The sequence below is a fragment of the Bactrocera dorsalis genome, chromosome 2 (assembly GCF_023373825.1).
Source record: "Bactrocera dorsalis isolate Fly_Bdor chromosome 2, ASM2337382v1, whole genome shotgun sequence".
NCBI lineage: Eukaryota > Metazoa > Arthropoda > Insecta > Diptera > Tephritidae > Bactrocera > Bactrocera dorsalis.
Window position 1 is genome coordinate 89,515,366 of NC_064304.1, and position 27,976 is coordinate 89,543,341.

Consider the following 27,976-nt stretch of genomic DNA (forward strand, 5'->3'; position numbering starts at 1 on the left):
GAAAAGACGCTTGTAGGCAAAGGCATGCTCGGGGAGATGTTACGGCATCTGTTTTTATGAATGAAGCGAGATCGCTTGTGCAATTTGCGCCTGCGTTAGATTAATGAAAATTCTTTTTGTTTTAAGATTTACTACATTTGTTCTTCGCCAATTTGGCTGTCATATTGACTTGTGAAGATCAATTTTTTTTGATGACATATTCATATGTGTACGCATATGTATGTTTGTATGCTTGTAGAGCATTTGCTTTTGCAAACATACAGAAAAATGTGCAAACGACATAATATATGTACATATGTATGATTGTTTCGCATTTTGCTTCTACGCCGGTCAAACTTCTATACAAAAATCGGCTGAAATGTGTGAGAAAATAAAATGAACAACTAGGGCAAATAATTTTTAAAAAATTTATTGATAATTAAATATAAATGAAAATACATGTAAATTTACTTAAATTTATTTAAATTTATTAAAAGCTTATTTGAATTTATTAAAAAACTTATTTAAATTTATTGAAAAACTGAAAAGAAAAATAAAAAGAAAATTCATTTTAATAGAAAAATACATATATAAGGTTATTAAGAAAATATAATTTTAGTAAAACACGATTTTCAGAATTTGTCTACCTTCAACCACAAATTCTCACACAACCTAATCAATAAAGATTAGGTATTTTTCACCAGCTTTTTTCTTACTTGGCTCGTGTACTACGTAACTACTACTAAAACTAACTACAAACTAACAATAACTAATACTAAAACTACTACTACAAACTATTTACAACTTAATTCTACCCTGAAAGAAAATTAGTTTTATTAGTTTTTGAAGAATCTGAAATGAGAGAAAAAAGAACGAAGTCATTGTATGTATTTCTTTTACCTTTTATCCAACGGAAGTTACTAGAAATTGAATATGGCCTACAATCTACGTTACCAGTTTTTTTAACTTCTCTCTTTTGTTGTAATACCTCGCCCTAACTTCATTTTTATGAAGCGCTTCCTGCTGGTGTGCCAGCCATTTCGCGTTTTTAAACAGTAAAACTGTTATTAAAAAATCTAAAAATTGATGCCTATGTTCGAGGCAATCTCCAGCCTCGCTATACCACTCTGGGTATTTCTGTTTTGTAATTGCAGTAATCTGCCAATATAAGTAGGGGCTATATATACTGGAATGAGAGACGCTCATGACGTCAGTAAAATCGGTACCTGTGCAGAAAAGAGAAGAACCGCTGTTCTGGAGTAGTACCTAAATTTTTTCAAGAATGCTCAATACTGTAAGATGACGTGGATAACACAAAAAATTACAGCACAAGTTGAGGGCTTTGCAGACTTTTTCAAATGCGGAGTGATTGCATGAATTTTGATTGACTGTGCAGACACAGATGAACGAACAATGAATTTGTTGCCGAGTCATGCAGTTTTGCAGAGTTTTCAAGATGAATTGCTCATATCACTCAATAAAATTACCACAATATCGACTAGTTTTAAATAAATAACAATGGAATCGAATCATCGCTCTGATAATAATCGATGTGGAGTGAAAGTCAATTCAAATCGAACTCATATGACAATGATTTTGATGAAAAATTTGTGCTGAATATAGGACGTAATCTAATAGCTTCAATTAATGCCCATAAAGACATGACTCGGTTAAAGAAGCTGATAAGTACAAGCAATATTAGTGTAGTGCTGCCTTCACCAATGGGCATTGGTATAAATGAAAATTTAAAATTGACGACAACAAATCTGATCATCGGTGGCAAATGCGAAGGTATTTGGACAAGTTATGATTGTACGACTCGAGAATACTATGTCGAGCAATGCAATGTCGTGCAAATGTCTAGAGCAAGAGCAGCACCAAGCTCAACGATTTATTGGGATGTTACAGAAAGACTGGTAACACATGATGGATGGATGGAACCATCAACTTATGTATATCTAAGTGATGCACATTCAAAAGATTCACTATACTTTCATGGTCTTCAGTCATGCAGTGAAACGACACCAAACTGTCTAAATGGTATTTATTCCTATTAAGATTATGAAAATTGCAAAATACATGACTTGAGTAGGATAAATTGAGGTAAAAACTTTATTGAAACATCTTTTTTCGTACAATTTATAACATTACTTGAGAGAAAAGGAATTAAAAATTACCAACATAATGTAATTTCAAATATAAATTGGCAAAATTTTCTTATTGCTTTTTTCCATGTCTCGTTTGATAAGCGCTGCATTGACCTTTCAATTTATTAACAGCAGTTGTTACAATACGAATTCGAAACGATTCAGAGAAAATGAGTTTATTTCCCTTAACCGTTCCTCTTAGTCCTGATATGTATATTACTTCTTGTGACAATTTTTCCTTAATTTCTAAGGCCTTTCTGATCGCGTTTTGAATTTTATCTCTCATGAAATTAAATGATCCCTCAATTTTCTCGAATTTTTTCCGTGCTTCGGGTTTATATACTGTTTCCGTCATAATGAGGCTTATTATTCCCCCAAAAAAACTTTGACTCAAAGAATTCATAGCACTCTTATCTAAATTATTAATTTGAGTCGTATGCTCACTTTCATCTCTTCTAAAAGCTGCAGAAACGTTAGATATGACGTTCGTCAAGTCTACAATACCAGTATTAACATGATTTCGACTGTCATCTAAAAGACCGATAGCTTTTCCCATTCTGTTTATTCCATCATCTAAACTTGCTACAATCAACTCTTTTTGTTGCTCTTTAGTTTCGTCGCTATAATCTTCATATAAGCTAACAAATGCCGTCATCATAGTGTCGATTAAAGAACACCATTCGAATACACTAGCTACTGCGTCGTAATAAAGATCACGGCTTTTAAGAAAATAGGCTCTAATATTCCCTATACTCCAGACGCTATATTGCCCACTATGATTGATCATTTCTTCGAACATTTTGTCAAAAGACACCCAGTCTATGTAGTCGTCCAAGCTTTGATCGAACACCTCGATGGATTGAGCCCAATTTTTTAATAAATCCTCGTCAGAAATGGGTTGATCGCTAGATATGTTTACGTTGTGGTAAGTTATAGTTCTGGCTGATGACAAGCCAACGGCAAATAGGACAAGCAATGCGGCCTTCATCGTGTAGAGAGCAGAATCAAACTGTGGAAAAAATTGGAAACATTGGTTGTTATGAATATACATGATATGATATTTCGAGGGACGATCCTCAGGAGTCAAATGATATCAAACAAAATGAATGTCCGAAAAATTACATTAATCGAAAGTTTGTTCAAGCTTTCGGTCCGAATCGGACCATCTTCAGGAAGGAATTATTTTGGAGACACACGAAACACATAACACATAAAACACAAACACATATATGGTGATTGATTTTTTTTCGAGTGTCTTCAAATTAAATAATTTCTTTCTGAAGATGGTCCGATTCGGAACGAAAGCTTAAACAAACTTTCAATAAATGTAAATTTTTCGGACATTTATTTGGTTTTATACCATTTGGCTTCTGAAGATCGTCCCACAAAATATTATAAGCACAAAGAACTTGATCAATTTCATGAATACATGATAGAAATATAAACGAACACTTCTAAGACCAACCTTCGAGTATTCTTTTCAGCAGAATTATTATTATTTTGTTGAAATCACCGACGTCCGTGCTCGACTGATGAAACTGTTTAAATGAAGATTTGACTCGACTATAAAGCTTTATATACTTCATATAGCGTACGCAGTCGTATACGATACCAAACAGTAAGAGTGAGCAAACTGATAAAAAACTAAGTGACGAAACTGAGAAGTTGAACGATTACAGTGCAACGTATTCGTCTAAAGTTCAAACACTTGTATCTGGTATTCGTCCTTTAATTCTCACATATCGTGATAGTGCCATCGATGCTATTTCCGGTACATATGAATGGTGCAGTAGTGCAGATATCTTACTGGACGCAGTTCTAGAAACGTTCGTTGCAAATGACACTGAATCGCGTTATAAAGTTTTACATAGTTTGTTCGATATAGACTTTGCTGCAGACGTGGTGAGCAAGTTGAAAAAGACAACGGACACGTTGCACAGTGCTTCAAATTTGGTGTCAAACATTTTAAACGAATTTGATTCTGATTCAATCGTACAAAGTCCCTTGTTTGAAGTATTGTTGAGGCAAGAACTACTCAACGATGAGAATAAACGCTACAGTAGAGGTCTTATCGACACATTAGTCAGAGCTATGAAAACATATATAAAAAATCCAGAGCTCTTACAACAGGAGCTTTCATCAACCAAGCTTGCGGATGCAGGAGGTTCACTTGTTGGTACTCATGTCAACGAACAACAAGAACCCAGACAACTCACCAACCAACAACAATATGGCCAACATCTCAACAACCAACAACAAGAACCCAGACAACTTACCAACCAACAACAACATAGCCAACATCTCAACAACCAACAAAAACAATCAACCACCGAACAAACAACTGCCGATGCTCAACTTTATGTTCAATATAGAGATCGCGTTTTGGCTCAATTTCAATTAACTAAAAATTTCTTTAACGATTATAAACGTACTATAGATAGCACCATCAGCAGCATAGATGGGCTGGAAGCAAAGGGTTTGGGGAAGAATCAACAATCCTCACCAAATAACCGTGGCGCTTCTACTGATAATTTACTGAAGAATGCTGCCAGAGCATTGAAAACCAATTGTAAACAATTTACGACCTCGCAATTGTATGCATAAATTGAAAAAAATTATAATTATGAATATTCAGTTTTCAAATGTATACACAGTTTGATGGAAATTCAAAGTTGTTGAATTTTTCGAAAGTATCAATCAAATGTTTCTGTTTCATAAATAAAATTACACAGAATTAAAAGATGTACATATATCTACTTTATTTTTTACATTGCCCTGTATTCTTTGGCCTTTTTTGGTAAGAGTGACGGAGGATGGAGTCATGTGTAAAAGTTCACGCAAGTGAGGAAAGTTCTCTGATTGCCATTCACTTGGGAGTGGCCAGAAACGATTCTTTTACATGTGACTCAAGCAGCTCACGACTTCCGGTCTTTGACCAAGTATCCTCTGGGTAGCCTAAGAACATCCGTTTGAAGGCGAGCTAACGTGAGAAGGCGAAACATCCCCTGCATAGGGTTGTGCGCTGGGTTTGGGACCCGCCACGTAAAAAACACCCCCAGTGAATAGTCATAGACTCGGATGAGAGACCCCCCTTTTGATGACGACCATGGCAAACGAAATAAAGACTACGAATTGAGGGCATGCACCTGGAATGTCCGGTCCCTTAACTGGGAAGGTGCCACTGCCCAGCTGGTTGATGTCCTCGTGAACACAAAGGCTGACATCACCGCCGTCGAAGAAATGCGATGGACGGGACAAGGACAGAGACGAGTAGGTCCTTGTGACATTTACTACAGTGGCCATATAAAGGAGCGCAGGTTTGGTGTGGGATTCGTGGTGGGAGAGAGACTCCGTCGCCGAGTACTATCATTCACTCCGGTGAATGAACGTCTAGCCACAATCCGCATCAAAGCGAGGTTCTTCAACATATCGCTGATTTGCGCCCACGCCCCGAGGGAAGAGAAGGACGATGTGATCAAAGATGCCTTTTATGAGTGCTTGGAGCTCACTTATGTGAGATGCCCCCGTCACAATATAAAAATCGTGCTTGGCGACTTCAACGCCAGGGTGGGTAAATAAGGTATCTTTGGTACTACGGTCGGTAAATTCAGCCTCCACGAGGAAACTTCCCCAAATGGGTTGAGGCTGATCGACTTCGCCGGGGCCCGAAATATGGTTATCTGTAGTACTAGATTCCAGCATAAGAAGATCCATCAAGCTACCTGGCTGTCTCCGGATCGAAAAACTACCAACCAGATCGATCATGTTGTGATAGACGGAAGACACGTCTCCAGTGTTTTAGATGTGCGTGCGCTCCGAGGTCCTAACATCGACTCGGACCACTATCTTGTTGCAGCTAAGATTCGCACCCGCCTCTGTGCAGCAAAAAACGAACGCCAATAAACACAAGGAAGGTTCGACGTCGAGAAGCTGCAATCACAACAGACAGCCGAACGATTTTCTACTCGGCTTGCACTCCTGCTCTCTGAGAGCACTCGTCAACAACTCGGTATAAGGGAACTGTGGGACGGCATTTCAAACTCCTTACGTACAGCTGCAACCGAAACCATTGGTTTTCGGAAAGTGCAAAAGAACAGCTGGTACGACGACGAGTGCCGTGTCGCAGCGGAGAGAAAACAGGCTGCCTACCTCGCAACGTTACGATCGACCACAACACGTGCGGGATGGGATACATACCGAGAGTTGAAGAGGGAAGCGAGACGCATTTGCAGACAGAAGAAGAAAGAGGCCGAAATGCGTGCGATAAGCTGGCCGACAGGGGTAATGCTCGAAAGTTCTACGAAAAAATGCGGCGGCTTACTGAAGGTTTCAAGACCGGAGCATACTCCTGTAGAACCCCCCAAGGTGATCTAGCCACCGATGCCCAGAGCATATTGAAAGTATTGAGGGAAAACTTCTCCAGCCTGCTGAATGTCAGTGAAAGCAGAACACCAGGAAATGGTGAACCCGATTCCCCAATAGATGACGATGGAACGGACGTTTCATTACCCGATCATGAAGAAGTTCGAATAGCAATTACCTGCCTGAAGAACAACAAAACAGCGGGGGCCGATGGTTTGCCGGCCGAGCTTTTCAAGTACGGCGGCGAAGAACTGATAAGGAGTATGCATCAACTTCTTTGCAAAATATGGTCGGACGAAAGCATGCCCAACGATTGGAATCTAAGTGTGCTCTGCCCAATCCATAAAAAAGGAGACCCCACAATCTGCGCCAACTATCGTGGGATAAGCCTCCTCAACATCGCATATAAGGTTCTGTCGAGCGTATTGTGTGAAAGATTAAAGCCCACCGTCAACCACCGTATCAGTGTGGCTTCAGACCTGGTAAATCAACAACCGACCAGATATTCACCATGCGCCAAATCTTGGAAAAGACCCGCGAAAGGAGAATCGACACTCACCACCTATTCGTCGATTTCAAAGATGCTTTCGACAGCACGAAAAGGAGCTGCCTTTATGCCGCAATGTCTGAATTTGGTATCCCCGCAAAACTAATAACTGTGTAAACTGACGTTGATCAACACGAAAAGCTCCGTCAGGATCGGAAAGGACCTCTCCGAGCCGTTCGATACCAAACGAGGTTTCAGACAAGGCGACTCCCTATCGTGCGACTTTTTCAACCTGCTTCTGGAGAAAATAGTTCGGGCTGCAGAACTCAACAGAGAAGGTACCATCTTCTATAAGAGTGTACAACTGCTGGCGTATGCCGATGATATTGATATCATCGGCCTCAACACCCGCGCCGTTAGTTCTGCTTTCTCCAGACTGGACAAGGAAGCAAAAGAAATGGGTCTGGCAGTGAACGAGGGCAAGACGAAATATCTCCTGTCATCAAACAAACAGTCGTCGCACTCGCGACTTCGCACTCACGTCACTGTTGACAGTCATAACTTTGAAGTTGTAGATAATTTCGTCTATCTTGGAACCAGCGTAAACACCACCAACAATGTCAGCCTAGAAATCCAACGCAGGATAACTCTTGCCAACAGGTGCTACTTCGGACTAAGTAGGCAATTGAGAAGCAAAGTCCTCTCTCGACAAACAAAAAACAAACTCTATAAGTCACTCATAATTCCCGTCCTGCTATATGGTGCAGAGGCCTGGACGATGTCAACAACAGATGAGTCGACGTTGCGAGTTTTCGAGAGAAAAGTTCTGCGAAAGATTTATGGTCCTTTGCGCGTTGGCCACATCGAATATCGCATTCGATGGAACGATGAGCTGTACGAGATATACGACGACATTGACATAGTCCAGCGAATTAAAAGACAGCGGCTACGCTGGCTAGGTCATGTTGTCCGGATGGACGAAAACACTCCAGCTCTGAAAGTATTCGACGCAGTACCCGCCGCGGGAAGCAGAGGAAGAGGAAGACCTCCACTCCGGTGGAAGGACCAAGTGGAGAAGGACCTGGCCTCGCTTGGAATATCCAATTGGCGCCACGTAGCGAAGAGAAGAAACGACTGGCGCGCTGTTGTTGACTCGGCTATAATCGCGTAAGCGGTGTCTACGCCAATTAAGAATAAGAATAAATAATCTATTACATTAACACTTACTCATCTATTTTATCAACAGCCCCTATTATGAAAGTGCTGGGAGTAGATATCTCGAGACTGTCTCCAGAAAGTTCTGGTACATTAACACGTGCCTGCTCACTTTCTGTACCAATTTGAATTTGTCTTCCAAAATCAGATAGTATTTTAAGTGCTGTAAAAAGCTTATAACACTGGGTATGATAGCAATCGTTCAATGAGGTTTCTTCTGACAGTTCAACAGTAGCATAAACGGTGCTCGGTTTCCTGACAACCGGCTTCGCTTTGCGATACTCCAAAACAGTTATACATTTATTTAAAGTTTGTGGAGTAAACTTTTTGAATTTTCCGCAAATTTCTTCGCCACAGAAAACACATTTTACACTAACGTCACTCATTTTTACAATGGATGTTAGAAAGATTGATTATAAAAAAAAAAACAGCGGCACTTACCCGTTGCTTTGGCGACGACTTTGTTAGCAAAAAAAAAAAAACGAATTAAAAGCGGACCTTTTGTCGGCGATTGTATCGCCCCACGGAAATTGTCAGATTATATGATTTTGGTGATTCTGACAGAATTACCTTTAAAATGAAAAAAAAAAAAATCTATCGCGCTCGAGTATTTCAAGGTAACGTTTTTTTTTACAGATTTGTCACCCTGCTATTTTTCTAAGCCACTCTCAAACTGTCAGAATATTGAAATATACACTCGTCTTCATGCATTTAACATAATATCTCTTAATCTGACGCGCTCGAAGGATCGATTTTTTTCTCTAATCTGACGAACCCCCCCCAACGCACGCCACCATATTAAGGGCTCATATTTGGTAGGGGTACATAAAAAGGTGCAATGTTTCTCCCCATATAGTTTTCTGACACGCTTAAGTAACTGCAAAAGTCCCCTCTTGGGCTCCCCTACTAAAAGATGTATAGCTACTTTATTTTCTACATTGCCCTGTATGCAAACTGTTAAAAAATTGTACATCCGAGAAATGATCAGCGACATCACTGGATTCTCATTTGGGTTTTTTTCCCTTATCTGTCACAGTGATGCTCGCTCGGTTGGCAAATAGTTCAATCACCGACTCAGCCTTTGTTCCTTCCCGTATGACCGTTAAATTCCATGAAAAAACAGAACGAAAAACAAAATGACGAAAAACAATTTACAGTTCCATGAAAAAATGTAATCATCCATTCCCCGGAATCGTCAGTCTATAGCGTGCGTGACCATATTGCACGACAACAAAGAGCCGAAGTAAACAAATTTTATTTAGCCCAGAAACATCCGCTCGGTTGATGAAATTGTATAGGAATCATAGGTCTGTAGCGCACTTGAATATTTCGTCGAAACTGTGAAGAGACGCTCCAAAATGATACCAGTTTAATTTCAGAAAACAACACAAGCACTCAATTACCAAGGATTGAGTGATAAGGAATGAGCTCGAGGAATAAGAGCTCATGTCGAAAACGGAAAAAACAAAATAGCGATTCAAATTCTGCGAACTGATTCGATTACTGAACGCCCATGTAGGTTGTCCCCATTCAACTGAAATCTGTTCTTAGTTGATAAAATTATAAAAGTATCAAAGGTCTGTACATCGTACGATGCCAAAAAAAAGTAACAAGCAAGCAAGATAATGTCCATTTCACGGAAACAAACTGACTGTGAGAGTATGATGAAGTAGCTATATAAGCCAAAATAGTTTACAGTAAACTTCAGTCGCTCATTGACGCTTATTGTGAAAAGTACTCTGAGTAAAGTCTTTTTGAGAGAAATCTTTCTTCAAAATGAAGCTGTTGTTTATAACATTATCCGCTATACTTGGCAATTTCGCCATAGCTGCTGTGCTGCAGGTAATTGAAACAAAAACATTCCATCATATATTATTCTGAATCTTATAATTTTTTTATCATTTAAACAGACAACTGCACAACCGCCAACCGAAACACAAAGTGTAGAGTCAAATCTATACTTGAATAAATTGCAGAGCCAGAGCCATCTCGTTCGGGAATTGAAGACTGATCTACAACGTTTCAAAACTGATAAAAAGTTAAGTGACGAAACTGAGAAGTTGAACGATTACAGTGCAACGTATTCGCCTAAAGTGCAAACACTTGTATCTGGTATTCGTCCTTTAATTCTCACATATCGTGATAGTGCCGTCGATGTTATTTCCGGTACATATGAATGGTGCAGTAGTGCAGATATCTTACTGGACGCATTTCTAGAAACGTTCGTTGCAGATGACACTGAATCGCGTTATAAAGTTTTACATAGTTTGTTCGATATAGACTTTGCTGCAGACTTGGTGAGCAAGTTGAAAAAAACAACGGACACGTTGCACAGTGCTTCAGATTTGGTGTCAAACATTTTAAACGAATTTGATTCTGATTCAATCGTACAAAGTCCCTTGTTTGAAGTATTGTTGAGGCAAGAACTACTCAACGATGAGAATAAACGCTACAGTACAGGTCTTATCGACACATTAGTCACAGCTATGAAAACATATATAAAAAATCCAGAGCTCTTACAACAGGAGCTTTCATCAACCAAGCTTGCGGATGCAGTAGGTTCACTTGTTGGTACTCATGTCAACGAACAACAAGAACCCAGACAACTTACCAATCAACAACAATATGGCCAACATCTCAACAACCAACAACAAGAACCCAGACAACTTACCAACCAACAACAACATAGCCAACGTCTCAACAACCAACAAAAACAATCAACCACCGAACAAACAACTGCCGATGCTCAACTTTATGTTCAATATAGAGATCGCGTCTTGGCTCAATTTCAATTAACTAAAAATTTCTTTAACGATTATAAACGTACTATAGATAGCACCATCAGCAGCATAGACGGGCTGGAAGTAAAGGGTTTGGGGAAGAATCAACAATCCTCACCAAATAACCGTGGCGCTTCTACTGATAATTTACTGAAGAATGCTGCCAGAGCATTGAAAACCAATTGTAAACCATTTACGACCTCGCAATTATATGCATAAATTGAAAAAATTTATAATTATGAATATTCAGTTTTCAAATGTATACACAGTTTGATGGAAATTCAAAGTTGTTGAATTTTTCGAAAGTATCAATCAAATGTTTCTGTTTCATAAATAAAATTACACAGAATTAAAAGATGTACATATACATATCTACTTTATTTTCTACATTGCCCTATATTCTTTGGCTTTTTTTGACTATATTAGAAAATACGTGCAACTTTCAAATCACAAGCCAATATAGCGACAAAAAATAATGAATAAAAAAATGCTTCATAATTTTGTTGGATGAAAAAATGAAGCTGAGTGCCGTAAGAATGTTATCACAATTACTTGTTGGTCAGTTGTAAGCAGTTGCTTATCAATGCTTGAAAATCGAGTGACGAACAAAATTTTATATCTCGGTGAATTTCACAGAAAAAATCTTCATGTATCATAAAATAAAGAGAAAAGAGTAATCTTACCAGGAATGTAAATATTGAAATAATCATGGTACAGTGGGATTTATTTCGACATAATATCTCATTCTGCATTAGTTAGCGTGCATGTCAAACAAACCATGTGAATATGGTATGTTCGTAAAACTATGAAAAAAACGTTATCCATCATTGAACACTCATATGGATCAATAGTATAGTCATATGAGCGATTCATGACTAAAAACTACAGTCAAATAAGCTTGAAACTCCAGTAAAATTCACGAAGACATAAACGCATTCATATACATAACCGCATGCGTACCTGTCGCAGACGCACGAACGCATTCATATGCATGATTGCCGTCGCCGTCGCAAACGACGAGGCGATAGGTTCGTTTTTTAATGTACTTATTCCAAAGAGCAGCTGTTTTTTAGAAGTACATAAATGTCAAAATCTAAATTTCGGTCTTTCGTGAATGTAGAATTTAGGTTTTCGTAAATTCTCATAATAAGAAATTCGGTCTTTCGGACTATGCGCTGACGAAAAAACGAATTCGGAAAAACGGGCATATACCGAAATATACAAATACACGTATTTACATACATATACTATATATATATGTAGGTATATATACTAAATAGCACTTACACATATGCTCTTGACACTCCGCGTCTACCAATGCATTTGGCAAAGTTTCCTCCAAATCAAAGTGATCGTGAAGAAGGGAAATAAAACTTTGTGCCTCGGTGCATTAGCAAACAAACTGCTGCTACCATTACTTATCTTTAAATTCTAAAAAGAAGTCGGATTAGTATAAAGACTTTTTAAACGAGAAAGATGTCTGTTGACTGTTGCTTTAGAACACAATATTGTCCAAATTCTTCTTCTTCTTCTTCTTTACTGGCGTAGACACCGCTTACGCGATTATAGCCGAGTCAACAACAGCGCGCCAATTTGATATTCCAAGCGAAGCCAGGTCCTTCTCCACTTGGACCTTCCAACGGAGTGGAGGTCTTCCTCTTCCTCTGCTTCAAGCGGCGGGTACTGCGTCGAATACTTTCAGAGCTGGAGAGTTTTCATCCATCCGGACAACATTACCTAGCCAGCGTAGCTGCTGCCTTTTAATTCGCTGAACTATGTCAATGGCGTCGTATATCTCGTATAGCTCATCGTTCCATCGAATGCGATGTTCGCCATGGCCAACGCGCAAAGGACCATAAATCTTTCGCAGAACTTTTCATCTGCACCATATAGCAGGACGGGAATTATGAGCGACTTATAGAGTTTGGCTTTTGTTCGCCGAGATAGGACTTTACTTTTTAATTGCCTACTCAGTCCGAAGTAGCACCTGTTGGCAAGAGTAATCCTGCGTTGGATTTCCATTGACATTGTTGGTGGTGTTAATGCTGGTTCCTAAATAGACGAAATTATCTACAACTTCAAAGTTATGACTGTCAACAGTGACGTGGGAGCCAAGTCGCGAGTGCGACGACTGTTTGTTTGATGACAGGAGATATTTCGTCTTTCCCTCGTTCACTGCCAGACCCACTTGCGTTGCTTCCTTGTTCAGTCTGGTGAAAGCAGAACTAACGGCGCGGGTGTTGAGACCGATGATATCAATATCATCGGCATACGCCAGCAGCTGTACACTCTTATAAAAGATTATACCTGTTCGATTAAGTTTCTCCAGCAGCAGATTGAAGAAGTCGCACGATAGGGAGTCGCCTTGTCTGAAACCTCGTTTGGTACCGAACAGCTCGGAGAGGTCCTTCCCGATCCTGACGTTGGTGCTGCTCAACGTCAGTTTACACAGCCGTATTAGTTTTGAGGGGATACCAAATTCAGACATCGCGGCATAAAGGCAGCTCCTTTTCGTGCTGTCGAAAGCAGCTTCAAAATCGATGAAGAGGTAGCGTGTGTCGATCCTATTTTCACGGGTCTTTTCCAAGATTTGGCGCATGGTGAATATCTGGTCGGTTGTTGATTTACCAGGTCTAAAGCCACACTGATAAGATCCAATCAGTTTGTTGACGGTGGGCTTTAATCTTTCACACAATACGCTCGACAGAACCTTATATGCGATGTTGCGGAGGCTTATCCGACGGAAGTTGGCACAGATTGTGGGGTCTCTCTTTTTTATGGACTGGGCATAGCACACTTAAATTCCAATCGTTGGGCATACTTTCGTTCTACCATATTCTACAAAAAAGCTGATGCATACTCCTTATCAGCTCTTCGCCGCCGTGTTTGAATAGCTCGGCCGGCAATCCATCGGCCACTGCCGCTTTGTTATTTTTCAGGCGGGCAATTGCTATTCGAACTTCTTCATGGCCGGGTAATGGAACGTCTGCTCCATCGTTATCGATTGGGGAATCGGGTTCGCCTTCTCCTGGTGTTATGTGTTCACTGGCATTCGGCAGGCTGGAGAAGTGTTCCCTCCATAATCTAAGTATGCTCTGGGCATCGGTGGCTAGATCACCTTGGGGGGTTCTAGAAGAGTATGCTCCGGTCTTGAAACCTTCTGTAAGCCGCCGCATCTTTTCGTAGAATTTTCGAGCATTACCCCTGTCGGCCAGCTTATCAAGCTCTTCGTACTCACGCATTTCGGCCTCTTTCTTTTTCTGTCTACAAATGCGTCTCGCTTCCCTCTTCAACTCTCGCTATCTATCCCATCCCGCACGTTCATTTATTACATAAGTATTTCTTACTTTACATTTCGATAATAATTGGAGTCTGAAAAGTGCTCTTTAAATGAGAGAATTGCGATCTTCAACTTGCATGCTTAAAGTGATATTCCTGTATATTTTACTATCGAGAGATGCTCCATTGTTTCCCTAGTGTCTTACTTTAGACATTTCCTGCAGTCTTCTTGTATTTGTAAGTCCCATTTTGCGAGAGTGTGTCGCCACCAGACAGTGACCAATTAGTATTCCGATCATGTTCCTTTTTCCAAATAACTTTTGCAGTTTTGCACTCAGGTAGCTAGTTCCATTGGGTTTTGACTTTCTGTGCCCTGTTTCTGTCCAGTTCGTCGTATAGGCAATGCATGCGTTTCCCAAACTTAGCCGTACACCATTCTTTGCAATCTCGTCCACTACTTCGTTGCCCTCGATGCCCTTGTAGCCTGGCACCCAGTGGAAGTGAAGTTGCTTGCTTCTGGCAACACTTTCCACTGCTGCCTTGCTTTTCAAGATATTTCTGGCCGATTACTAGCTTGATTGCTACTTGACTCAGATCGGTAACGTAATGAAAGAATGGGGTGTCCAGTCTAAAATTTTCGAAGCAGTACTATATTTCTTCAAAAAAAAAAAATGTTCCATCGTTTTCATAAAATAACTGATGATTCTTTTATACCCTGAACAGGGTATATTAGGTTTGTCACGAAGTTTGTAACACCCAGAAAGAAGTGTCGAAGACCCTATAAAGTATATACATATATACATACAAATGATCAGTATGTTGAGCTGAGTCGATTTAGTCATGTCCGTCTGTCTGTCTATCCGTCTGTATATATACGAACTAGTCCCTCAGTTTTTAAGATATCGTTCTGAAATTTTGCAAACGTCATTTTCTCTTCAAGAAGCTGCTCATTTGTCGGAACTGCCGATATCGGACCACTATAACATAGCTGCCATTCAAAATGAACGGTCAGCATCAAGTTCTTGTATGGAAAACTTTCACATTTGACAATGAATCTTCACAAAAGTTGGCACAGATTATTTTCTAGGGCAACAATGTAAGGTCAGAAGAAATTGTTCAGATCGGCTTACTATAGCATATAGCTGCCATACAATCTGAACGATCGGAATTAACGGCTTGTATGGAAAAGTTTCGCATTTGACGTGGTATCTTCATGAAATTTGACATGGATTACTGCTTAAGGTAACAATATAATCTCCGAAAAAATCCGATCGGATTACTATAGCATATAGCTTCCATACAAACTGAACATATAGTTACGAAAAGAAATGCACCTGTGAAGGGTATATTGGCTTCTTCTTTTTCTTGTTTTTGTTTGTTTTTTAATGCAAAGGAAAGCATGAAAAATCAGAGTTCAGTGCTTCAGTCCGCTAAACCTAAACTACTTCCAATTCCAGACTCTCCTACGAAACCACCTATTAAGTATTGCTTCGAGAGAGTGATAAGATATTTAAGCCTCCTCCAAGGCACAGACTTACGGACGCATAATTTTCTCCATATGTCTCAGTTTTCACCCATGTTCACTTAGAATTTGGGTTAGGTGGAAATCCATGTCCCCATGTCGTCTATTGATTCACGAATGAATGTCCGATATCAGTCTGTCGATCCAACACCATTTAAGTGAGGTTTACCACCGCTGCTGCCATATTGTTAAGCTTTTGACTCTCTCTTCTCTTTTGGCTCCCACATAGGACTCTGATAACGTTTGTACTCTCTCGTATTCGCCACCGTGAATGTCAATGGGCATTACTGTTACTTTAGCGGCGGCGCTTGATATTGTTCGGAGAGTACTGATAACTCTTAGTGCCGACAGCCTGTGCACTGTGCTTATTTGTCTGTCATATGCTGTAATGCCTAGCGCTTAGATCCATATTGGAGCCGCATATAATACAACCGATCTCATTACCTTTGCGAGTAACAATCGCCGGCTGAAACTCACGCAGCCTTTATTTGCAATCATTCTTGTTTAAGCGTTCGGGATTTCATTCGCTTTACCTGCAGTGTATTCCAGGTGATCCTTAAATTTGAGCCTTGAGTCTATTAATTCTTTCAGATACTTTAGTTGAGGTTGAATGAAGTGTTGTGATTGAGTATGGATGCCTCTAGTTTAAATCAATTAAACCAAGCAGCATAGCACTAAATTAAATGCGATTGACTGTGACGGCTTGCTTTTGATCACAAATCGCTCTCTTTTTCGACATATTTATGTATTTCGTGGACTTCGGACTGCGGACTTCGGACTAATACAAACTAATTTTGAATTTTCATGGTATAAAATTTATTTATAGAGTGCATTATTAATGTGGTTTTAGTTGACAAAATATATAATTAATATTAATTCAGATTTTTTCTGCACTTTGGTCGACTCAAATTAAGTGTTAGTGCATTTGCAACTGAATTATTCATTACATATTTTATCTCAAAACCAAAAATTAAAATTTAATTATATTCTATGCCTCATTTGCTGTGTAACATCACAACCAACAGCACATTAAGAAAGTTCATAAAATTCCATTTGTAGGGAAGTAGTTAATCCCTAAGGTGATTCTACTTGACCTTTATCAATAAAACCAGCCACAAAAGCCAATGCTGTCTACTTGTGTCTAAGTTATATCAATCGTAGCTTTCAAAGAAAGTATAACACGCAGCTTTGAATTTTAGATGCGTAATCTTTATTGGTCGCAGTTCAAATGACCTGAATTCAAATTAATAGGGTACTTAAATAGTCAAATTGAGCAAAGTTAATACAAAAGGATTACAGTTATAAGTATTTAAACATTGCGTAAAACTGTGGTGAATTTAAAATGATCAAAAATGTAAACTTAACATATGTAGCTTCTAACATTGTCGAGCTTTTAATAATTAACATAACTAACGAATAACATTGTAAAGTATTAATAGTTTTAGCATCCGTGCATCCGGTTACAGTCGTTACATCCTCCCCCTCTGACTCAGAAATCGTCCCGATGATGAAGTCAGCAAATATTATTTTCGCGGACGTAGAACTCTAATTGATGGGTTGGTATGATTACTGTGGGCATTAACTGTGTTGTTGTTGTGTGACATAGATTGTTGCATGCTATTGTTAGTCGTTGTGTTTGCAGATGAACATGCAGCTTTTGGTCGTCCTAGTCTTCTGTGTAGATATTTCGGCTTAGCATTTGGTCCTTCATATAGCGTCAGTGCTGTTGCATGGTGTATTCCAATAGGCTCATCTGTGCTCATCTAATGTCCTGCAGTTGTATCAGCATGAAATTTCTTTAAAACCGTTTCTCTTAAAGATTTGGGTACTACAAGTTGGCCGTTTTCTGAATCTTCGTCTGAACAGAATCGGTGCAGCACGCCATTTACCATAATGTATCCACGACTAGTATGTCTGGTTACGTTTTCATCGTCTTTTTCAAACGATTCTACGATGCCCTTCAGTTCGTCATCCTCTAACTGCTCCTTTCTGAATTCTTCAGCGCTTTTGCGAGGAAAATCTATCTCAAAAGAATTTATGTTAGAATGGTTTTCGGTCAAACACGGTGGACGTGATAACATATCTGCAACAATGTTTTGTTTGCCTGCTGTGTACCCCAGCTTCAAATTATACGTTTGTAGTTGCAAAGCCCATCTGGCAAGGCGTCCAGTAGGAGTTTTTAAACTAAAAAGCCATTTAAGCGGCTGGTGATCAGTCAATACTGTAATTTCTGCTCCCTCAATATAGCCACGAAATTTCTTTACGGCCCAAACTACGGCCAGTGTTTCCCGTTCCGTTGTAGAGTAATTTCTCCCTGCCGGAAGTAAAAGACGGCTGGCATACTCAATTGGGTGTTCTTCTTCGTTCTCCCCCTGCAGTAAAACAGCTCCGAGCGCATAATCGCTTGCGTCAGTTTTCAAAACAAAGGGTTTAGTTTCATCAACTTGTTGCAGCACCGGTGGCGACGAGAGAAATTTTTTAAGGTTATCGAACGCATTCTTTTCGTCTGACGTCCATTTCCATTGCACATTTTTCTTCGTCAACTTAGACAAAGGTTTTGACACATCCGCAAAATTAGGAATAAACCGTCGATACCAAGAGCATGTTTGCAGAAAGGAAATATGTTGTTTCAGATTTCTCGGGTATGGTCGTTTGATAATAGCGTCTGTTTTCTCGTTGTCAACTTTTAGTCCTTTTGTGGTCAAAATGTGCCCAAAATACTTTATCTCCGCTCGGCAGAAACCGCGTTTTGCTCTATTCAACTGAATGCCATAGTCTTCCAGTTTTGAGAGTGTTTGTCGTAAGTCCTGCATGTGTAAGTGAAAATCATTTGAGCATATAATTATGTCATCTAAATATGCAAGTATCAAAATATGTGGTAATCTGGATCGAAATGTGTCGATCAGTCGCTGGAACGTGGCTGGAGCATTCTTCAGTCTGAAAGGCATTCTATTAAAAACGAAAATTCCGAAAGTGGTTGTAAATGCAGTTTTCGGCTTGTCATCAATTGCCATTTTGATTTGCCAATATCCGGCTTTCAAATCAATCGTAGACATGAACGGTGTTGATTTTGCTGCATGAAGCAAGTCATCCATTCGCGGTAGTGGATATGTATCTGTCGTGGTAATTGCAATTTAATCGCCGATAATCCACGCAAAGTCTCACTCCGCCATCTTTTTTCGGTATTAGTATAACCGGAAATGACCACGGTGATTCGCTTTCCTCTATTATGCCCTTTTTCAGCATATCCTCTAATTCAGTCTTTAATTTATTTTTCATTGCCGGCGAGATTCGGTAAGGTTGCGACGAAATAGGTCCATGCGCCTCTGTTTTTATGTGATGTTCAATATGCGGTATTGGTAGTACGGCATCTTCAAAAATTTTCTTATGCTCATACAAACATAGTCTCCAGAATACTCTTTTCATCTTCCTTTAAAAGCACACCTTCATCAGGACGCAATTTTATTTCAACAGAGCTGATTTCGATAATAGATCCCTCGCTCGCTTCAGCTTTACTACTCTTTTTCAGTTTTTTCATAGGTGGAAATAAGTCGAATTGTTCTGGTGTTTCGAAATCTGATGCTATATAACCTGTTTATATGTCGTTTATTGCATTTGGCGAGTATTCGTATGACGATTCTACATAACTATCTGCAGTGATAGCGTCACTATTATTGGTATTTTCGAACCAGGACATAAATTCATCTATTGCCTTATAATCGCTGTTGTGTGTATATGCGCTCGTTGTTGCTATAGATACGCAATTTTGTATTTGAGTTTCTTGCATCTTAAACTCGAAAACAGTATTAGGGTCATCCTTAAAATGCCATGTGCGCTGTGCAAGATCCATAACTATGCCTGCTTGTTCGAGAAAGTCAATACCTAACAACGTTCGATTGTTTTTAGCGTTCGCTAAGCAAATAAATCGTATACGTTTGAAACTTTTGCCAATTAAAATGTCGACGATCGTCGAGTAAACCATCTCCTGACGAGCTATTCCGTCCGCTAATTTAATTTCCGCAAAACTTTTTGAAATTCAACATATTTTTCTTTCAGTTTTTTATACAGTTGTGTACTTGCAACACTGGTTCTTGCAGCCGTATCTAAATACGCTTCACCTTTTATGCCGTTTATATTGATGTCGACGGTTGGCACATTCCTACCTATTACGGTGGTTACAACTGTGTTGAAGTCGAGCTGTTCGGGACTACGTAGTGGGTTTTTCTTGTTGCAATTTGGGCAGTTTGATCTGTAGTAACCTGGTGTACCGCAACCATAACAGCTAAAGACGGTTTCTTTCATTTTCTGGGTGGTTCTTTTCTCTGCTTCAATTTTTTTAAAACAATTTTCTGCAGAATGATTCTTCTTCCTGCAGTAAGAACAACGAGTAGGAATTTTGTCTGTTGCTTCGCTAATTTTGCTGGTGTCTATTTCTTTGTTTTCAACCAATAATAATTCTGCCTCCCGTGCTTTGTCTAGCAACTCGTTAAAAGTTCTTACGCTTTCACGAGGCACCTTTTCTCGTATTTTCAATAGCAATTGCGAAAAAGTGATATCGATCATAGTTTTTTCGCTAAGTTTTTCGGAAAGTTGAGCAAATAACTGTCGCTTCTTGCATATAAACGAATCAGTTGATTCAGCAAATTTCTGCTTTTCTTGATTTAGATCAGAAAAAATACGCCAGCCTGGTTTCGGGGGAGAAAATGCCTTTCGCAGCAAAGCAATGGCGTCGTTAAACGTTTCCGCTTCTTGTTTTACGCCCTGCCACCACGAAGACGCATAACCTTCTAGCAATAGAGGCAAACTCAGCAAAGCGCGTTCATCCGTGATATTTTCTGCATCTTTGTATACTAGGACGGTAGCTATAAAATCTTCAATTTTGCTGGTATTCCTCCCACCATTAAAACGCACGCTACATTTACTAAAAGTAGCCCTAGTATCTACGTGTACGTGTAGATTTCCTAGCAGCTGCCTAAACTGATTGTCTGTTAACGTAACATTAGATAGATTATTTGTTTGGTTAACATCCGCTGTAACATCCACATTAACATTAGGGTTAGCAACATCTGCGCTAGTCTCCATTTCTGTGTTAAGCCTTTGCCTTTTCCTGCTCATTAAAAATAATCAAAACTTTTGTGCTAATCGAAATCAACTTTTCTTATGCACTTGTTGAGGTGGATATTGTCCGATTTATTAACAGGATCAGTAACAGTACGCAAAAGAAAGGAAAATATAGCAGCAATGCACTTAAGCCCAAAAGTATGCAACGGTAGTTTGGCAAAGTAACAACACTAACAACGCAGTAGACAAACAATGTTTTCTATGCAACAACAGTGTGCCTTTTGCGGGACCTTCGAGGGATAACAACAGCAACTCTATACTTGAATGCAGCAACAATTTAACACACGAATCAGGTGATCTTCTCAGCAAAACGAAGCCCACAGTAATGCACAGCTGAATTTTTGTTGTTGAAGAATTTTTGGTTTATTGTTAATTTATTTTCGTTTCTCCTTTTATAATTAGCCGCAAGAGCCAAAATTTGTCTTCAAGCGTTTGGTTTTAAGCAAATTTTATTTGACTTTACGTTGGGCGCCAATTGTAGGGAAGTAGTTAATCCCTAAGGTGATTCTACTTGACCTTGATCAATAAAACCAGCCACAAGAGCCAATGCTGTCTACTTGTGTCTAAGTTATATCAATCGTAGCTTTCAAAGAAAGTATAACACGCAGCTTTGAATTTTAGATGCGTAATCTTTATTGGTCGCAGTTCGAATGACCTGAATTCAAATTAATAGGGTACTTAAATAGTCAAATTGAGCATAGTTAATATAAAAGGATTACAGTTATAAGTATTTAAACATTGAGTAAAGCTGTGGTGAATTTAAAATGATCAAAAATGTAAACTTAACATATGTAGCTTTTAACATTGTCGAGCTTTTAATAATTAACATAACTAACGAATAACATTGTAAAGTATTAATAGTTTTAGCATCCGTGCATCCGGTTACAGTCGTTACATATTGACATTGCGCAAAGCCAGCTCCATGAAATGTAATATTTTTATAGCGATGACCTTCTATTTGAGGCGTCCTTGGAAGCCATACAATGGATTATTATAACATTGTATTGATGTCAATCCAATGTAAACATTTTGCTGGAACCTGTCCAATAAATGTCAACTCCTCTCACTACACTGGGTTTTTGTTGCTGTAGAATTGTACTGCCGATGAACAGTTACGATGCTATAAAACGATATTTGTCTTAACTCAGATTTCGTGTGCGGAATCTTTGTGAACGTTGAAAAAGGTTAACAGTGATTCCGTTCTATCAAAAACATAAGACTACAAGTGGTACAAAGCCTATATGTACATATATGTTGTGAATGGATGGTACAAATTAAACGAAAAAAGTTAAAGGAAACGAAATTTCCTCGGTTTAAGAGCGAGGTGAGAGAAAATTGAAATAGCTGGGGCTTAAGCCCACGACCATCCAATTATCAGCCAAGTGAATAACCACATTTAAGGAAGGCATATGTTCGGATGTAACCGACAACTTGTAAAAATCAATACATACTCTGTAGCAACATGTTGCAAGAGTATAAAACAATTTCTGCATTGAAAAATCTGCTAAATCATTTTGTTTACTTTTTTCTCAACTTTACAGAAAATTTTTATTGATTTTTAAATTTTTAATTTTGCCTATGCCATACGACTTGGTAAATGTAATGAAAAGTCTTTAGAACAACAAAAAATGCTGTATAATTTGCGTCAAAATTTCTTGGCGTGTAAAACTGCGTTATGGTATTTGTATAGGTCATGTGGAAAATGCCGGAGATTTCAATGAGAAAGTGAAACACTTAGAGAAATATGTTCGAGGAAGTAGCAAATCTAGCATCCTCACCACTTGGCGTTAACCCCCAACTATGGGTTAGAGTTTGAGGACAAAATATTGGGTTGTCAAAAAAGTCTTGGGGTATTTTCGCTAGTTGGCACTGAAAGCGCGTAGTTCTAGTTTTATTCGTCGCATCGGGTCATGCTATACCTTTTTGGAAAGCTCATTTCACGCGCTAACACGTGTTTGATTGATTGTCGTTGCTTTTAAGTCGTTCGTGAGTTATAGCGTCGCAAACATGGAGCAAAATAAAGAGAAAATACGGCATATTTTACAGTACTACTACGATAAAGACAAAAATGCATCTCAAGCCGCCAATAAAATTTGTGCAGTTTATGGACCCGATACAGTTTCCATTTCCACCGCACAACGATGGTTTCAACGTTTTCGTTCTGGTGTAGAGGTGGTCGAAGATGCGCCTCGCTCCGGAAGGCCTGTTGTCGAAAATTGCGATTTAGTTGATCTGCCAGCTCTGTATGCATGCTGAGCCGCATGTAGGGGTGCAGTCTTCAGCGCCTTCGACCTTAAATGATGATCTGTTATCTTCTCCATAGTTTTCAGTACGAAGGAGGTTAGGCTAATTGGCCTGAAAGATTTGGCCAAAGAGTAGTCCTTCCTTCCTACTTTCGGTATGAAGATTACCTCAGCTGTCCTCCATGGTTCAGGGATGTAGGCCAAGGCTAGGCTCTCCCTCAGCAGCCCAATCAAGTATGGCATCAGGATCTGCTCACCCTATTGTAGAAGCGCTGGGAAGATGCCGTCCACTTCCGGAGACTTGAACCTTCCGAACGAGGCCATTGCCCACCTGATCGAGTCCGCAGTAAACAATTGTTTAGCGATAGCCCAATCAGTGCGGGATGGCCTGTGTTCAGTTACGGGCGGACACCGATAAACCGGAACAGTCTCCGGGAAGTGAGCACGCAGGAGCTCTGTGGCTCTGTCCTCCGCGCTGGTCGTGAATATCCCGTCATTCCTTTTGATGGCTAGCACTGTGTCCGTCTTCCCTTTAGCCAGAGCTTTGTGCAGCCTGGCAGCTTCTGGTGTGAAGGAGATGTTTTCACAGAATCTCCTAAAGCTAGCCTGTTTAGCAGACCTGATCCCTTTGTTATATAGTGTCAGACTGCTCCTGTACTCCTCCCAGACCCCTGTACGTTTAGCCTTATTAAATAGGCTTTGTACCTTCTTCTTTAGGTCTGCGAGTTTCCTTGTCCACCAAGAGCAATTGCGCCTGTCTGTGGGTACTCCTAAGGGGCAGCTGTCATTGTACAGGTTAATGATGGACCCGTTAAGAACGTTCAATCTGATTTCCACTCCCTGGCCCGTGGCGCTCCTGTCAGTCTGCCCCTTCCTCTTCAATTCCTCATCTAGCCGCTCCCTGAAGGGACTCCAGTTGGTCCTTCGGGGGTTGCGTCTAGGAGGGAACAGCTTGACCCCTGCCCTCAGCGCAAACCTCACAATTCTATGGTCCGAAAGGGAAGGCTCCGTTGAGACTCTCCACTGCGAGACCAGCCCTGTTGCAGGTTCATTACTGAGGGTGATGTTCAACACTTCCCTCCTGCTTATGGTTATGAATGTGGGTTCGCACCCTACATTCTATATCGCTAAATTTCTACCTACTACATATTCTAACAGGGACTCACCTCTCGCGTTGCAGTCGGTGCTGCCCCATTCCGTATGGTGGGGGTTCGCGTCGCAGCCGTTGATAAGGGGGAGCTTGTGTAGACTGCAGTGCTCTACCAGCCTTTCCACCGCCTCCGGGGGTGCCGTTGCTGCCTCTCCTGGAAAGTAAGCAGAGGTCAGGACAAAGTCTTTGTCCTCAGTGTCCCTAGTCTGCACCGCCACCAAATCCTGCGTCAGAAACTCTGAAATGCAAAAGAAATCAATATTGCTTCTGACAACTATGCACGTCCTAGGGCTCTCGCTAGAGAGGTCCCAGATTACCTTGTTTGCCTCCGTCTTAAGGCCCTTTACCTCTCCTTTATAGACCCAGCAGTGTGCCCAGTTTCTCCGCAGTGAAGCTGCTTGTTATGACAGCTGAGGCTGCCGCCGCATGATGCAGGTTCACTTGGGCAATTTCCATGTTGACGGCCATCACAATCTGGGCTCGAGGAAAGAAAGATCCTCTACCCCGCCGTCAACCGCGTTGCTGTCCATTGGGCCTCCAAGTCCGTTCAGAAGCTCCTGCTTTGAGGGTAGCTCCATGTTCCGGCCATCATCGGGGACGTCTGTGGTCGTTCCTGGCCCTGCCTGTCCAGACCTGCTCCCGCAGGCCTGCTCCGATGACTCGTTCACCTCCATCTTTGTTCCTTCCGGGGCGGACTCCGGCACTGCCTGGCTATCGACGCCCTTGTCCCGTGGAGGTGCGGGCGTCTTGGCTTCCTTGCTCCCGGTGTCAGCAGGGTTGTAGAGCCGCATGACGACCGTGCTGTACCTGTAGAACAGGCGGAAGCTCGCGGCCCGGACATACTTATATGACTCGTCGTTTATATACGTGCAAACTCCATCCTTCCATGTCACCTAGCTTCTCCTTTCTGCTGCCGGCAACACACCAGGCCGAGATGCTGAGTCCCCTGTTCTGGTTCCTCACCAGGCCCAAGGCGTGCTCGTAGGTCTTGTCCCCACTCCCAGGGAGGAATATTGTCATGCTGTGCATGATTGGCACATCTTCCACCCTCTTCGCACAGAGGACAGGGCCCGTCCAGCCTTCCAGCTTTGGAGCGTGTTCCCTCAGCCAGTCAGTGGACGCCTCGTCGTGGCAGTCTACCTGCATCATGCCTCCCCTGAAGTCGATGCCCAGGAAGAACGCCGTGTAATCCACTCCTTTAGACACCTCGTCCATGAGGATGTCCTGCAGCACGGTGAGCTCCTCCGGTTTCAGCGACTCCGCCGGGTATTTGGAAGGCAGAACAGCCATGCGGATGCCTCTAACAGAATCCGCATACCCGCGCCGCCCCTCTTCCACCCGGTGAGGAGCCGGTCCAGATTGTTGGCCCCCGGCTGCCTTTGCGTCTGCGCCCCACACCCTCTTGGATCGGGGGGGCTCCTGCGGCGTGATTTGGCCGCTTTTCCGCTTTTCGACCTGAGCACAGGGGCCTGCGGACAATGCCCTGCTGTCGCCCCGCCTTACGGTCAGCGTTGTTCGGCCGCGGCTACCGCTGCCCTGCGCGCGAGCTGGCACGTTGTTGTCGCGCCCATTTGCCGGGGTTACGTTGCTCCATTGGCTCTTGCTCCTGGCTAGAGCCTCCACCGCCTCCGGGGTTTTTCCATCGCGGAGGTGCCGTAAGTACCACCTCATGGTGGAGCCACTCATCCCTTTCCTGCGTGGATCCTCACACCCGCTGGGTTGGCCAGCATCTGGGAGGGGGCGTTGCCCACCTCTTCTGCGCCTTCTCCTCCGGGCAGTTTAAATTCAAATGTCACCTTATTTTTTGGGCACTATACCTCCAGAGCCACCTTTTCAGTGCAAGTTTTTTTTTTATATATTGCATATATTGCATATATGTAGATATGTATTGATGTGTATCAATGCTTAGAAATCATACAAAAAAAAAAACTGATAAACATTTGACATCAATTTTAATTTTATATAAAATTAATTATTTTAATTAAATTACTTTAATTAACTTCAACAAGTAACTTTATCGTTTATGAGCGACTAATTGCTTTTTATTTGGACAGCAACTAACTATTTTATGGACTTGAAAGCTGATAGCTACTGAATAGTCATTTGCGTGATGCATTCAATGTTTGACACGAGAGGCAACAGCGAAGTGTGAGCGCATGCGCGTCCATGTATGTTTGACCAAATTGACCTTGATTTGTTTTTAGTTGCACAATTAATGAACTTTCAATTCAAATTTTTTTTCGACGTGTTTTTTGAGGTTTGTTTTGTAGAATTTTTTTATACAACGATTGTTGTTTTAAATGTAACTAATATTTTTTTGTTTATTTAACTAATATAACTCAATCTGTTCTAAATAACTCAAAATGATTTTGAAACTTGTTTATTTAATTTAAATTCTGCTGCAAACACTTCATAGCTGTGGCTATTATTTTTGCTTACGCTTCATCTTTCGATCTCTCCTGCATTTAATTCGTAGAGAAATTCTTTTTAGAAAGTTCGTTTATTTTAAGTGCCATATAATTTATGGTTTCCATTTGCTTGTTTTGTCTTTTTATTAAGCTAATACTGGTGTGTTGTGTAATAATGAAAATGGCAAGAAACATAGAATGTTAACAGCTGAAGGCTGGGAGTATCCGCATCTATTCAAGAGTCAGATTAATTAATTTTGGAATTATTCCAGCGTCATTTTTATGATCACGAATTTGGAACTCAGGTGAAACGTGTGCATGGATATTGGCTGTGGATATGTAAAATGAGTTGCGAAACTTGCCTTGTGCTAAACATAAGAAATAACCTCCGTTTAAACTACAAAGTTGTATAAAGCAGATAAAATTTGAATTTGAATGTGTTCATTTATGTATTTTACAAAATTTTTTCACAACAACTTTACGACGAAACTTAATTTAAATTGAGCAAAATCGATTTTATCCACTTATCCTTCTATATCGAAAGTCTCAAGACAGTTTTTCTAATTCAGTGCATGTTCTCGTTATAACTAATCGGATGTCGGGTTCTAAAGGCTTAGTTTCCTTAGAACATAAAAATTTCCGAGCTCATCAATACTAACTTTAAAAAGAAACCGGTCTACAGTTATAGTGTTCTCTTTGAAAACTATATCTGTTCTATATTGTTTCCAAACATTCATAATAATTTAAAATTTCAAAGTTATGTATGGTATGTCAGCTACCTCTGCCATGAATTACTAAAGTGGGAGCGATCAAATTAAGGTCTCAAAGTATACTCATTAGAACGCTGTAATTGCATATCTTAATAAATAATATGAAGTACGAGTATTTGCGGATATTGCTTTGGATTCAGACAAACAACTTTAAAGGTTCGTTAGTTGTCCTCAGTTGTACCGATTTATAAGTCATAATCGCAAGAATCACCAAACCAACTTTGGATGGAAAGTTATGAAACATAAACTTATAAGTAGGGGAGTTTCTGCTGTGAAGTTACGGGGTAATCTGTATTTCTGCAGCAGAATAAGTTTTTGATTGTCTGCATTTTATTACAAAAAAATGTTCAAATTATATTAACAAACATATTATTTTGCGATTAAATCAAAATATTAAAATAAACCAAATATTGGTATTGAATTACTATCGAACAAAACAATCAAGTTCCTGCACGACAAGTACAGGTTTCAGAAAATATTCTATACTTATTTTTAGAGCTAAAGCTATTAGCA

At 40.3% G+C, this 27,976-nt stretch overlaps 2 protein-coding genes across 3 annotated transcripts; one reads left to right on the plus strand and one right to left on the minus strand.

Moving 5' to 3' along the window:
• Positions 1-687: 687 nt before the first annotated feature.
• LOC125776437 (hemolysin E-like) lies at positions 688-27,254 on the minus strand. 2 transcript variants are annotated; one of them, XM_049448320.1, is made up of 3 exons: positions 24,603-27,254; positions 24,302-24,523; positions 688-3,135 (listed from the first exon to the last, which is right to left on the minus strand). In XM_049448320.1, exon 3 carries the CDS (start codon positions 3,112-3,114, stop codon positions 2,197-2,199), a length of 918 nt encoding a protein of 305 aa, XP_049304277.1. In that variant the 5' UTR covers positions 3,115-3,135; positions 24,302-24,523; positions 24,603-27,254; the 3' UTR covers positions 688-2,196. The 2 variants fall into 2 exon arrangements, with proteins under 2 accessions (XP_049304277.1, XP_049304278.1); XM_049448321.1 differs by lacking the exons at positions 24,302-24,523; positions 24,603-27,254 and adding an exon at positions 3,592-3,699.
• LOC125776168 (uncharacterized) lies at positions 9,878-11,189 on the plus strand. The gene is made up of 2 exons (XM_049447063.1): positions 9,878-10,032; positions 10,101-11,189. Exons 1-2 carry the CDS (start codon positions 9,967-9,969, stop codon positions 11,187-11,189), a joined length of 1,155 nt encoding a protein of 384 aa, XP_049303020.1. The 5' UTR covers positions 9,878-9,966.
• Positions 27,255-27,976: the final 722 nt, after the last annotated feature.

What these genes read in the sequence shown, in the direction of transcription:
- LOC125776437 (XM_049448320.1), bottom strand. Translation starts at nt 3,114, where the DNA reads ATGAAGGCCGCATTGCTTGTCCTATTTGCCGTTGGCTTGTCATCAGCC.
- LOC125776168 (XM_049447063.1), top strand. Translation starts at nt 9,967, where the DNA reads ATGAAGCTGTTGTTTATAACATTATCCGCTATACTTGGCAATTTCGCC. An exon ending in CCATAGCTGCTGTGCTGCAG is followed by an intron (nt 10,033 to 10,100) that starts GTAATTGAAACA and finishes TCATTTAAACAG; the next exon opens with ACAACTGCACAACCGCCAAC.